The following is a 13,737-nucleotide window of genomic DNA, read 5'->3' on the forward strand; positions in this document are numbered from 1 at the left end:
TAATAAATAATAACATTGCATATTGTTATTTTACAAATAGGACAATGAAGTTCTCAAAAATTTAAGAACTTGCCCAAAGTGTGTCTGTCTCTCTCACACACACACACACACACACGCACACACGCACACGTGTGCGCACACACACACAAATTACATAGTTGAATTGGGACTTTGGCCCCAAAGGCAAGACTTTTTATAATATCTATCTCTTGCCCAATCCCTTGGGCAGTAAAGTGTTCTCTATTGAAGGGACTGTGGACCTGACATGTGTGAATTTGTGGCCCACAGGGCCTTGTCCAAGGTCGACTTGTGCAGAGTGCCTCTGTTTTTCTTGCTCGGTCAGTCTGCAAGCCTGAGGAAGCCTGTTTCCTTCTCCCCTTTCCTGTTTCTCCCCTGCTCCCACCCACCCTCCAGGTAACCATTGGACCATGGTTTTGCAAAGTAGGGGGTTCAGTTTGGCCTTTGAACCTCCATCTAAGACAGGTGACAGGGACTGACAGCCCAGGTGTGCCAGATCGTGAAAAGCCCCAAGCCTCTGGTCAACCTGGAAAGTACCCGAACAAAGAAAACAATCCTCGCCATCTAGGCCGGTGGTTCTTGGGAGGTTTACCACTTCTATTAGTAGAGGCTGGGTTCACCCATCCTCTCAAGGGAAATGGTGGTGACCTGAGAAGCATGGCCTTTCTTCTCCTCTTCTTTTTTTAAACCCTTTCACCCATCTGTTCTTCACAATGAAGCCTTCACATCTGTGCACTCCAAGGAGAACACTCTGGGAGAGGATGCTTCTGACAGAGGGTATAAAGGCTTCTTGTACTTCATGGTGCTGTGGGGCCCTGCCACTCCTCTTCAGGAAATAAATTATTCCTCACTGGATATTAGGACTCCTCCTGGTGTCCAAAACTGTGCACATGCGCACATTATTTTAGAGGTGATAAGCATTACAGAGACAAAACCCCTTCTAGCCCTTCCTTTCCCTGTGGCTCATAAATAAATAAATGGAAATTAGAAGAAATGACAGTTGGGATGCCTGTGGGACAACCAGGCTCATTGTCCCTGCTTGTCCAGCTTGGTTGCCCCTTTTTCAATCGACTCCGTAGCATCAGACAACAGATGGACTTACCTGGGAAAGTGTGGTGTCCACATTCACAAACCTTAACCACTGGACGGGGAAAAGTCCTGGGGTAGAGAAACAAGTATTCCTCCAGATGTGGGCAGACTTTCCTAAGTGACTTCCAGCCATGTCAATGGGAATGACAAGCCTAAACCTTCCCTTGCCTCTCACCCACCCTGCAAGAACAGCCTTCTTTGTCCCGTCACCTTTGAATAGACCTAGAATCAATTTCCCACCTTCACTGCAGATTCTTGCCCGTCAGACAATAGCCTCGGGGTGTCTTTGCCAGACATTCTGGGTTGCAGGAGCAGAGGGCGGGAGGTGGTGTTAGTGTAGCTCTCAGGCTGAGGGAGAGCTATTTGAAGTGTGACAGGTAATGAGTGGCCTCCTCCTTTGAGGATGAAACTTAGCATTCGCCTTTGGAAAGAACAGATGAGTGGCTTCATGTTTCCTGGGGGTAAAGGAGCAAATGCACGAGAGCATTTTCCTCGGTGGCAATTTAGCCTTTCATCAGATACCCTCGATTTAGGGAGTTCACTGTCTCCTGGCTACCCATTCCCAACCTCCTTTCCAAACACTGAGAGCTGGAGAGAGGACTGAACGGTGGGCCTGCCCAGGGTGCGGGGAGGGAATTTGAAAGAGGGGAGACCGGGCATGAAGAAATCAAAATGAACCCGAGGCAGATCCTCCCGCCCCGCCCCCTCTCATTATGCAGTCGGGGAGGAGTCAGGAAGGCATTCTGTTGATTTCTTGCCCAAGATAATCCCTGCTAAGGAATTAATGCGCAGAGCAGATGGTGCTGTCTCATTTCCAATGAAAAGAATCAAGGAAGATAGTCTGTGCAATTATTTTTAATGGCTTGTGTGGTGATCTTCTTAATTTGTGAGAAAATGTTTCATCTTTTGTGAAAACCAGCCCCGTTCACACAGCTCTTTGTGCTGGAGATTAAGGCATCTCAGAGCTCCTATCCTGTTAACATCGTCCTGAGGATTTTGTGAGATGGGTTATTTCTACCAGGAGACGGCTTCCTATGACATCGTGTGTGTGTGTGTGTGTGTGTGTGTGTGTGTGTGGGCCCAGAGTGGTCAGGTACAGAGAAATGATCAGCATAACCATCTAGTCCTGCTGTTTATTAGTCCCCTGTGAAGATGTGGCCTTGTATGCTACAATGAAACCCAAGTACAGGCCTGGAACTTACGAGAGCCTGAAAGCCATATAAGCTGTCGTCTTTGAGTGTGCCAGGATGTGTGGCCTGGAAACAGCCAGCTGGTTACATTTATCAGACCCCTAACATGTGCGCAGCACCGTGAAAGAAACAGAACAACTAGTATTTGGTGTTTACGACAGACCCGTCCAGACCTTTCCAAAAAGGTCTGTAGAGCCCCCCCACTCATGAATGTCACTGAGGAGTAGATGGCAGTCAGCTCTGCCCAGGACCCTGGAAAGCCTGGCTGGGTACATGCCTTCCCATTCTGCCCCCAGGTTGTCTGGATTCGTGGTCATACCAGATTCTTTCCTCGTCGATCTCATTCGGGGCTCCCAGCCACCCTGTGAGGTGTTCATGATGCTCTCCATGACAGGGGCCCACCAGGCATGAGGCTTTGGCCTCACGTGGAACAAGGGAGGAAAGCCCTGGGGTCTATAGCCATGACCGAGTTGAATGCTTTGGGTCACCTCTATTCATTTTAGTAAGCAAAGATAAACCTGTGTCAGGTGGAAAATGAATAGGTGCCACATTGTGGGGCCTGATGCGGAGCCTACATAGGAGGGCGAGGCTAAAGAGAAGAAAATGCTCAGGTGCCTTTGGAATGGGCAGAGATTACACTTCTGGCAAGAAAACCCTGGACTATTTGTGATAGAAGCTGCTGGGGTGGGTGTGAGAAAAGATGGGGAGGCTTGGGGCCCAGAGCCAGTAGCAGTTCCGGAAAGCTGTTCAAGAAATGCCCCCCCTGGGAAACCTGAAGACAGGGTGAGGAGCCTGGGGATTGCTTTCCCTGAATGGCCTTCCAGGCCAGGGGGAGGTGTTCCCAGGGAACGGAGACCCACCTTGACGTCCCCCGACTCCCATAAGACACTGGTAACACGAATGCTTTCTCTTTGCAGAGCTGATGAGATTTGGTGACTGTGGGACTCCGATTAACACTGAGAAGCGTTTTCCATGTGAATTCTGTGGACGGGCATTTTCACAAGGCTCCGAGTGGGAGAGACACGTGCTGAGACACGGCATGTAAGTGGAGACATCCCGACAACACCATTGTCCAAAGTGAGAGGGTAGGAGGGAGGCTGGGCTCGTGCATTCCCTCCCTCCCTCCCTTCCTCTCTCCTTCCTTCCTTCCCTCCCTCCCTGCCTCCTTCTCTCCTTTCTCCCTCCCTCCCTCCCATGATCTCCCAGCACAATGTTGATCCCTCCTTGTCAACTTTCTAGGTCATGGGAGGAGAGACAGTTGTGAGGAAGGGACCAGGTTTCTCCTTCTCTGTTGGTTTTTTAAGTGGCTATCCAGGCACAGGTCAGGGGAGGGAGAACCATCATTATGAATGACACACCCCATGCCAGCCCACAGGCACAAGTATGGTGTTTGCTCCGTCCAGCATCGCTTTAGTGTGAATCGGGGTGTAGACATCTGGCTTTTGTTCCTGCCTCTGTGACTGACCATTCCCTGAGTGCCTCGAACTTGCCTTTGCCCTGCCTCGAGGTCAAAGCCAGCTTCTGCCTTCCTCCCAGGTCATTGAGAGCACACCTGTCAGATATTTCTAAGATCCATAGTCTAAAGTTGTCCCCTCTCCAAGGTACCTCTAGTTCACCAAACAGAGAAGCTGAGATTTGGTCCTTTCCTGAGGAAAAAAAAGCCCCAAAACATTGAGTTTGGCAACTTAACAGAGAATTTATCTAGCTTCCCAAGATGTATGCAGGTTCCAACTTCAGGTTTTTACTTTTTGGTTATTTCAGCTATTTGTTTACTGGTCATGTTCAGTAAATCTTTTAGTACCTTTTTGTCTTAATAAATATAGTCAATCTCAAAGTTTCTGGGTTCACCTGATAAATGTGAGCATGCGACAGTTCTTGCTCTTTTACCACTCCTGACTTTGTAGAAGAGATAACCTAAAATTATTATGTTCATCTGGAAACAAAATATGGTGTAATTGAAACACAGTACAGTAGTGGATATTAATGTAAGTTCAGATCTTAAAAAAGTAGTCAACCTCAGTATTACAGATAGCAAGGCCCTTCTTTGGCACTGTAGTTATATATTGTAGCCCTATTCAATGGAAACCCCAAAGGCTTTTTAGGATGGTGGAAATAGAGACATGAGGGTTTTTTTTTTTATATTTAATTAGGAAAAGCCTATATACTCATCTGTCTCTTCCATGCCTGTTTCCCCCACCCCCTGCCCCAGGGCATTGAATGACACCAAGCAAGTGAGCAGAGAAGACATCCTCCCAAAGGAGATAGTTGAGGACAGTGTCAAGATGCCCTCCATAGAGGAAAAGGAAGATGACGACGAGCCAGTTGGAATAGACTTTTCCCTAAAGAGTGAAACAGTAGCCATCTGTGTAGTAGCTGCCGACAAATCTCTCCTAGAGAATGCAGAGGCCAAAAACGAATAAGAGTTTGGTGAAATTCTTAATCAAACCTTACTTGAACCGTGATGAAAAAGTGGGAGGGCCGGCGTGGGCTTGAGAAGGGGGGGACAGAAAAAACGAGAAGACAGAACAAAGCTGCTTTTTAGGACTGAACAGTCTATTTTCAAAGCACTGGTACCTGTGTGAGTGAGTATGTAAATTAAAGTTATTTAAATGGTTGGAATATGTGGCTCCTTTTCCATCACTCCATCTTTTTCTTCGGGATCTTCACCATGGAAGTTTTATTCATGGCGGATATGGAAGCACCTTCGTGGGCACGGTGCGCTCCATGGCGGTCTTGGACAGTGTGTGCAAACAAGCTCCGGAGACAGTACAAGACTTCTCATAGGGAACAACTTTTTGACGCACAACTTTCGGTGCGTTTTTCTAGTTTTAATACCTTAAGCTTTTTCAAGACCTAACTGCAGCCGCTTTGGGAAAAAATAATAATAATAATAATAAAATAAAACAACAAAAAACAAAAACAGAAAACAAAAAAAAACTGCTTTGCATAAAACAGTCACCTGTTTCCTAGTACCTCAAACTTAACCAAGGGAATTCTCTGCATTTGTCAGTACTACCTGTCGTCCTTGTGGTTAAATGTAGAGAGAACTGCTGGGCAAGATGGTGAATGGAGAAAAAAAAGAGTTTTAAAGAAAGGAACACAAATTGTGCTTAAAATCCCCACGTGGGTTTTATTTCTTAAAATACTGTGATTTTTTTAATTATTTTAGTAAAAAACAAAACAAAAAAAAAGAAAGACTTTAATTATTAGATAACTGTTTGTGAATTGTCATCCTTTATTCCAGGTAAGCTGTTTATTAGTGTTCGACTATAATTTAGCATTTGGTAGTTCCATGTGAGCTGATTTTAAAGTGCTCGAGCCGTTTCGTTTGCCACGTTTATTTCCTATCAAGTTGAGTGTTACAAACACAGCACAATTCAGTTTTTTTCATATAAATTGTTTCTTTGTGTGTGTGTGTGTTGTTATTGTTGTTTTAATTTGGGGGGCAAGGGAGATTTAGTTTTTTGTGAATAGGAATGTTTTTATTTTAAACATGAAAATAACAAAGAAGTTAACTTTTTTCTTTTTTTTTTTTTTTTGGTTCTTTTTTTTTTTTTTATTTAACTAAAGAACCAAACTTTTGGCACAGCTATGCAGCTCGTGGGCCAGAGAAGAGGTCCTCTTCACCCTTCTGTTGCTTGTCAAATTAACACATTATCCGTCTCACACCAATAATTTCTATTAGGATGGGCTGGCTTTTGTGTGTGATTTTTTAAAAATCTGTGTTTTTGTTTGCCTTGCGTTTTGGGGGGTTCTCATTTATTTGGGGGGGGGACGAGGGGATGTGCTGGAATCCCATCCCTTTGGCGAGAGTGGACAAGAAATGACATATATCCTACAAGGAGCCTGGAGAACTACTTTTTTTTTTTTTTTTTTTTTTTAATCTAGCTGCCAGCTGCTGTTTCCCCATATTAGCGTCTTCTGGAGGGAGCAGCTTAGACTAAATCTAAGTCTACATTTATAATATGTTCTGATTGTGAACAAAGGGTTTCGTTCCAAAAAGTAGAGAAGAATTTTTCTTGAAGCCTAGGTTTATAGAAGCCCATGTGTGCGTTAGCTTGGTTGTGCATGGATGCGTGCGGGCGTGCGTGTGTGTGTGTATGTGCGTGTACACACGTGTGTGCGTGAGTCTTGGTTTTCATGTTTTTGTTTTTGTTTTTGCTTTTTTTTAAACTTGGAAGGGTTGGGGGAGGGGGGAGGGAAGAAAGGGAAGGGGGATTGCTGACGACAGTGTCCCACACAGCTTCAAATGAAATCCATGGAAAGATGTTGCATTTGTGGAATAAGTGCTTACTTGAAAAGCATGTTCTTCTTTTATTTTCTTGCTGTTAAAAAATTTTTATTTGTAGGACTTTAATTTAATTTTTTTTTTTTTAGGGATGGGGGGCCATCATGTGGAAACCAGAAAATGGGGAAAGTGTGGACTCTCTAGACAAAGATTCATTTTGTGTCTATATTTGTTTTTAATTGGCCTCATTTCAAATGTATTAAACAGTTCCATACCTGGATTGGGTGTTTGTAATGATTACCAAAAAACAAACAAAAACAAAAAAAAAAGGAAGAAAAAGGAAAAAAATAAAATAATTGTGACATGCTTTTATCACTACTTTATTTTTCAAATAACATGTAAATATTGTAATCCATTGGATTTTGTTTTGCTAACCTGTTAATAAAAATATGGGACCATTATCCTTTTAACAAGGCTAGAATGTCATTTTTTTTTTCTTTTTCAAACATATACCTGATATTTTGTGGCCGCACATTTTGGATGCATTATTATAATTCTGTTGACTGTAATGACATAGAATTTACAACATTTTTTTTGTTGTTGTTGTTTAATTTATACAGAGGACATTTTTTTTCAGAGCTTGAGAGAAGAAAATAAATAGCAGAATGATAACCTATTGACTACAATAATCAGTGTTTCCCGATACTTGGTAAAAGATGAGGGAGATTCTGAGTCCTTGAAGCCAAGGGTTTAAAAACAAAAACAAAAAACAAACAAAAAAAACCACAAGTAGGTTATTCAAGTTGTTTGCAACATACATTTTGTAATGAAATGTGAGAAATTAATAAAGAATTTTTTTCACATGTGTTTATGTCATCTGTTGTAAATCATTTGTGGATATGAATTCCTTCCTTCAGATAGCAAGTGTAGAAATGATACAGCATTGCCTTTCAAAGGTTGTGCACAAGAGGTGTTTTAACCTGCTGAATCTACACAAGTGTGAACAGCAGAGGTAAAATTAAGGTGAGGTGTGGGCTAGAATTCTAAAATGCTAGCATTTCCACATCAGGTATCCCCACAGAATGGGAGAATATTGCGGAGGGAATGTTTTCCATCAAAATTGTGAATCAGAGTGATGTATGAAGCTTCCAAGGAACAGCCAGTGCTGAGGCGAGTTTATAAGCATAGTCATTTTCAAGTAACTGCAAGTCACAGCCACTTGGAGGATTCATGTCACAGTGTTGTCACCCTTAACAGGAAAGCTTCAGTCACTATCTGACTGTGCATCCTGCACCAAATTATTACCATTCACTTATTTTTTGAGCTACCGTGTTGTAAAGCAAAGAAAAAAATCAGCAGTTATGAAACCTAGAAGAACACATTAAAAATCAACAGTGTCAGCTGTTGCACTCAGAGCCACCCAACACTCTTCCTCCACCAGCATCCTAAGAATGGCTGGCAATTTGTTCAGAGTTCATTCTAAAAACTTGGTTCTCTCCCTTCCTCATGCTTTGTGTCTCTTTCACTGGGGGAGAGCTAAAAGACAAGTCTATAAAGGTGACCCCCAAAAATTGATAAGTCAGGGCCCAAAGGGAAAAATGATTCAGTGGCAAAGATGATGGGTGCAAATGGAAAAAATGCATTCTGTGAGGCCCACGTAAGCCACAGATGTGGCTGAGCTTGCCTATATCAGGCAAGGCAAGGGAAAAAAAAAAGGATCAATCAATTATTACAACTTATTATCAAATGCTCAAGAGAGAGCCTGTTCTAGGAATGCTAGTTGAAGTCTCTCCTGTTTCCATAAAGGAGAGAAGGTGAGTCAGTTGCTGAGATCTTGGGGGTGTTCTGCCCATCACTCAAATGCCTCAACTAGGAAGCAGCACACCTCACCAGAGTTTGTCAGAGCTGACAAAGGCCATCTCTATAGGAGAGAGGCAAAACAGGCTTTGGTTCTGAGACTTTTATGGGGGAAGTTTAGGAATCACAGCTGGGTGGGTCCTAATGCAGGTGGTTAAGGGTGGTATTGATAAGAGGGAGTGGTGAGCCTTTCTCAGAAAGGCTCTTGGGCAGAAAAGGGAAACTTTTTCCTTAAAATGGCAGCTGTCACTTAAGATGGCCATCCAGATGCTACGCAAGGAACTTATACTTGGGAAACCACAAGATGCTGGTCTTATGCACTTTGTCAATACCTTTTAGCAAGTCTTTGGTGATAGCTCCTGTGTAACAACAAGCAGGGCAGACATACGTGCGTGCGTCTTGACAAATAGGATGAGGATGGAGATGGAGAGAAGTGACCACCACAAGGCGCTGGGTCTTGCTGGATGCTTTGGTCCTTCTTGTGACACTTTGACTGCAATTCTGTGTTGACAATGACAACCCTGGGGGAAGCAAGCTGTTGATGGTGAGTGTGGGTTTTCTGTCCACCTAGGGGAACACTAAATTCAGGGAGGCATGTATGAAATCGGCCACTCACACACCATCTTTAGTTCTAAGCTCAGCCAAAATTCCTGTAGGATAAGTTCTTCCCTTGTGGCTCTCCTTATTCACTATGATGTCACACTATTATGTCACAGCTCTCAGAGGAATAAGCTTAGCATAATACCTCTCTTTTCCTCTGCACAGATGAACCAAATGATGGAGTTTTAAGGGTCGGCCAAGCATTGACCTTAAGAATTCATTTTTTTTAATGTATGTTTAAAATTATTAATGTGACAGTTTTAGAGGAAACATCAAAGTACCTAATCCAGGGATGTTTTCTACCCCTTTCATTCCTGGACACCTTTTACAATGCCTCTAATCATGGTGAACAATTTCATAACATGCTCTTTTTCACTTCTTATTATAAATATTTTCCATGTTGCTATAGAGTCTTCACAACTAAAAACTACACAGAGCTCCATAACACATTGGATAGAAATACATGAGTATAATTTATAACTCCAGAATGTTATTGAACATTCAGGTTCTTAAATTTTTTGCAATATTATAAATAATCATTCAGTCCAATCTTGCCTGTGTATTTCTCAACCTACCCTGACTGTATGTAGATCATTTCACTAAAATGAATCCTCAGAGGTGCAATTAACTTTCAAAAAGGCATTATCAATTTGTACAACACCCGCCACGAATGGAATAACTTAATCATGATCTTGGACTTACGAAGGGAAAGGAGAATGTATAACATGGTCATGACTGAGGCGTCTAAAGTCAGATAACCTAAACTCAGATTTCCCCCACTGACCCACTTAGTATGTGATTCCAGGCAAGTTATTTAAAGCCCTTTGTACCTTCGTTTCCTTATTTGTGAAAATATCACAATATTCAACCTTGCATCTTACTTTTGTTGCTATTTTTTAAATTTATACATATTTCAGCACAGTCAAGTTATTCATATCTGAGAAGCCAGACTTGGAGATTCAGCTGTCCTTAAAACAATATAGAGTCTTTAAAAAGAGTCTACTTAATCAGAGGGGAAGATGTCTTATCCAGTTTAATCTGGCCCAGGACCTGACCTTGAGCTATCATGCCCAAACTGATGGCAAGCACCAAAGATAAATTGTCAATGTGGACTCCACTTGGAGTTTACAGGAGCGATTTACAAAACAATAAAGTGATTTAGAAATATGGAGGAGGGAGGGGACTGGCTGCCTCAGGGATTGGCGACACGTGCAGTGGAGAAGCAGGTCCACTGAACAAGGTCTTAGTGACTGGTGTGGAGCCTCTGCCAACAAGAAAAAGGGAGGGGAAGGGGACATTTCAGACAGAGAAAGGGACATTAGAGATGAAACATGTCAATCTGGTATCTTAGGTGTGGCAGGTGGCATTGGGTGACCTGATTAAGGAATACCAAAGAAGGTTCATCAGGGAGTTCATGAGGGTCTTGAATGCTAAGCCAAATAGTTTCAGTATAAAGGCATGAAGAAGCCTCTAAGTATTGTAAACTCAATGAGGGATTTTAAGCAAGGGGTCTACACCCATCAGATTTCAGATTAACAAAGAATGTATTTGTGAGGTTGTTGGTTGCCCTGCCCAATGTTGATCATTTCCATTTTTCTTATGAACCCAGTGGAAGCCTAATTTTAATTGGAATGGTAATGTACCCAGTTTTTCAAAACACATTTCTAAACTTCCCTTGCAGCTAGGAGTACCATGAGTCACAGTTCTGGCCAATGAAATACAAGCGGAAGTCTCTTGAAATTCTCTGAGATTTTTTTCTTTCCAGTTATAGGTTCCAGCTCTTCCTTCATGTTTCTTTCTTCTCCCCTTCACCACCCATCTCTCTCTCTTTTTTTTTTTTCTTCCTGGAATTTCTTCTGGAATATTGAGCAGCCATCTTGCAACTACAGATCAAGAAGAATGGGGAATTGAGAGGCTTTCACACATACCATTAGGTGGATCAGCAAATTGAAGGAAGCCAGGTCTCTAGTGCATTGTGGGTGTGCTCTGGGAGCCTGGATTCACCAGCCCTGAACTTCTTGTCCTGAGCTGGGGATGGGAGAGGGAAAGGTATTTGCTTAAGCCTCTGCTGTTTGGGTTTTCCTGTTATTTGCAATGTAAAGCAGTTTGTGACTGCTGCAAAGCTCTCTCCAGCTGGAGTAAGGACATGCTCACTGAGAGAGCCTCCTAAGTGAAAAGATCCCACAAAGGTAAGAAGAAGATTCTGCTCTGTATTGGCTGAGCTCAAGCTGGTAATTTCTTGCTGCCTTTGGAAGGACTTCAACATTATGTTGAAGCTGTCACATTATGTCAGAGGAGCTATACGATAAGGCCCACTTACAGGCCGAAAATAAAAGGAGCTGCAGTGTTCTTTCTTACCTCCCGCTCTCCTCTATCAGCCTCAAGTGCAGAAGAGATAGGAAATGAGAGAGAAAGTGTTAGTGAGAAGGTCCCCCAATCGTATGCCCAGGGTGGTGTAGGGAACAGTGCTCCATCACAGGGGCCACGAGGTGCCTCCAAGTGTCAACCTTATTACCTCCTGAAAATGTCCGTCGCTTCCCTTTCTCCCTCTTTCTGCTTCCTGGTCATGCATGAACTGAGCACCTACACTCTGCTATGGTCCTTCCGCACAATGTTCTTCCTCTTCTTAGACTCAGAGCAATGGAGCCAGCTGACCATAAACTGAACTTCTGGAACCATGAGCCAAAATAAACTTCTTCTGCTCTAAGTTGTTCTTGTCAGGTATTTTAGTCACAGTAACGAAAACGGCCTAGCACCCTTGGTATAAGGATTCATCACTCCAATTTCTCCCTTTGACTTGAAACCATCACCTTCTCTATCTTCCTTTTCCCCTTCTCTTCTTCTCTAAAGATACCAGTTATTGGATTTAGGAACCGCCCTAATCCATGATGATCTCATCTCATGATGATCTCATCTCATGATCCTTAATCACATTTGCAAAGAGTCTTTCGGAATAAGTTCATATTCACAGATTCCAGGTGGACATATCTCTGGGGTAGGGGAATCACACTTCAACCCACTATAACCCTAATTAACATCTGAAGTCACCACTACTGTTAGTCCCATTTGACAGATGAGACGAGATCGGGCGCGTTCAGGGTGGTATGGCCGTAGACCCATTTGACCGATGAGAAGGCTTGGTGAAAGGTTAGGTCAATGCCAGGAGTCATAGCTCAGGCGAGATGGAGCCCTGCAAGATGGAGCCAACCTGCATCCTCAGAACTGCCACCCCATGTGCTTCCCTTTGTCTTCCTCGTTTTCGTCTCCCTAGCACCTGGCCCTGAATCAGGACTCAGTAAACGTCTGTGGAAGAGATGGATGGATGGATGATGAAATGTTCTCCTCTCCCCCACCCGCTACCCCCCACCCAGCTCAGGCTTTCAGGAGCTGAGACACATTGCTGTCAGATGCAGCTAGCCTTTTTAAATTCAAATATATTCCTGTTGATACCAAGTGTTAGTTCTCATCTGATTTGGCATCGATGTTACATTTTCTTTCGGAGCTTGATATTGCTTTTTTAAATATCTAAGTAAAAATATGCAGCTTGGTAGATGAAAAATGTCTTTGTCTACAATTCTAGGCTCTCTGAGAAAACGCACAGAGAACCGAACACCAGCACTCCTCCAAAGGTCACCTTGACCCTTCTCCTCCTCTCTTGCTCAGAGGTGGAAAGCAAAGGGATGGAGAGATCTCCTGGGTCTAAAAATCAGACAGCAGCGTGGCTGCCCTGGAGTGAGTGGGGCAGAAACCAGGATCGTCTGGGATGGGTGTGGACATGTAGGGTGGACATGTAGGGTGGACAGTGTCAACATTCTCACTTGTGAGAGAAATGAGGCAAGAATGGACCAGGAACTTGGGAGAGACAGGGCCAAGGACTTTTTTTTTTTTTAATAGAAATGACTTGGACATGTTGATTACCCAGGAGGGAAGCTCCTGACTGGAGAACACATGATGTGTCCCAGGGTACCACAGGGCCAAGGCTCTGGAGATGGGGTGGGGGTATGAGGGAGTGTTAACAGGAAAGGAAACATTGTCCCTGCACATTGGAGGTGGGAGGTGCAGGACCTGATGATCCCACCTCTTAGAGGTGGGATCCCAGGTGGGAGGTGGGGGACCAGTAGTAGAGAGGTTACCAGTCAAAGAGAACCGAAAAAAGTTGGCTACCACTCTGTTCTCCATACAACAGAACAAGCTCACTCAGAGGGGCTGGGGCTTAGACCTTTTGTTAGGACTTCCTTCCCAACACCCCTCCACAAACACCACCACCACCACCACCTAATAAAAGAGAGACAGAGAGTCCCTCTAGGAGTCTGAAGGGACACTTCCTTTCCCCGCCTACTTAATTATCTGGCTTTCTGCATTAGGGCTGCAAAGCAAACTTGCCTTGTTCCTATTCGCAATTTCTCTCTTGAGCTTGCTCCCATTAATGAAACAGCTTAGTTTGATTTAGCTAACTGCATGCATGACTTCCAAAAACCACATCACAATGCAGGAGGAATGCAGCTACAGCAGCTTAACCACATTGTTTAAAGAGAGGAGCCGGCAGCCACAGCGCCTCCGAAATCCATTTAAGATGTGTGAAAACATGAGATTGAAATTCTGACCTTTTCCCTGAAGCTGAAAGAGCCTGTTCCAGAAAGCTGCTTGGGAGACTGCAGCTCCAGGCCTGGGCCCATCCCCACTCCCAGGGCTCTACCTCCCTTGGAGGAGGGAAGTCCTGCCTCTGTCTGCACTCTCCTGACAAGGAATCTGCCT

At 43.7% G+C, this 13,737-nt stretch overlaps 1 protein-coding gene across 6 annotated transcripts in view; it reads left to right on the top strand.

Annotated features, from left to right (window-relative positions):
- Znf462 (zinc finger protein 462) overlaps positions 1 to 7,392 on the top strand; it is a 135,535-nt gene extending 128,143 nt beyond the window's left edge. For 5 of the 6 annotated variants that reach the window (XM_058581614.1, XM_046451831.2, XM_058581615.1 and 2 more), the window contains 2 exons: positions 3,215 to 3,338; positions 4,507 to 7,392. In XM_058581614.1, the coding sequence (XP_058437597.1) occupies positions 3,215 to 3,338; positions 4,507 to 4,717 (335 nt within the window). In that variant the 3' untranslated portion in view covers positions 4,718 to 7,392. The remainder of the gene's footprint in view (positions 1 to 3,214; positions 3,339 to 4,506) is intronic. The other variant, XR_009227408.1, reaches the window with a different exon arrangement.
- The last annotated feature ends 6,345 nt before the right edge of the window (positions 7,393 to 13,737 follow it).

This window comes from Marmota monax, unplaced genomic scaffold (assembly GCF_021218885.2).
Source record: "Marmota monax isolate L192 unplaced genomic scaffold, Marmota_monax_Labrador192_F-V1.1 WCK01_AAM20220418_F8-fsc00020, whole genome shotgun sequence".
NCBI classification, from domain to species: Eukaryota; Metazoa; Chordata; class Mammalia; order Rodentia; family Sciuridae; genus Marmota; species Marmota monax.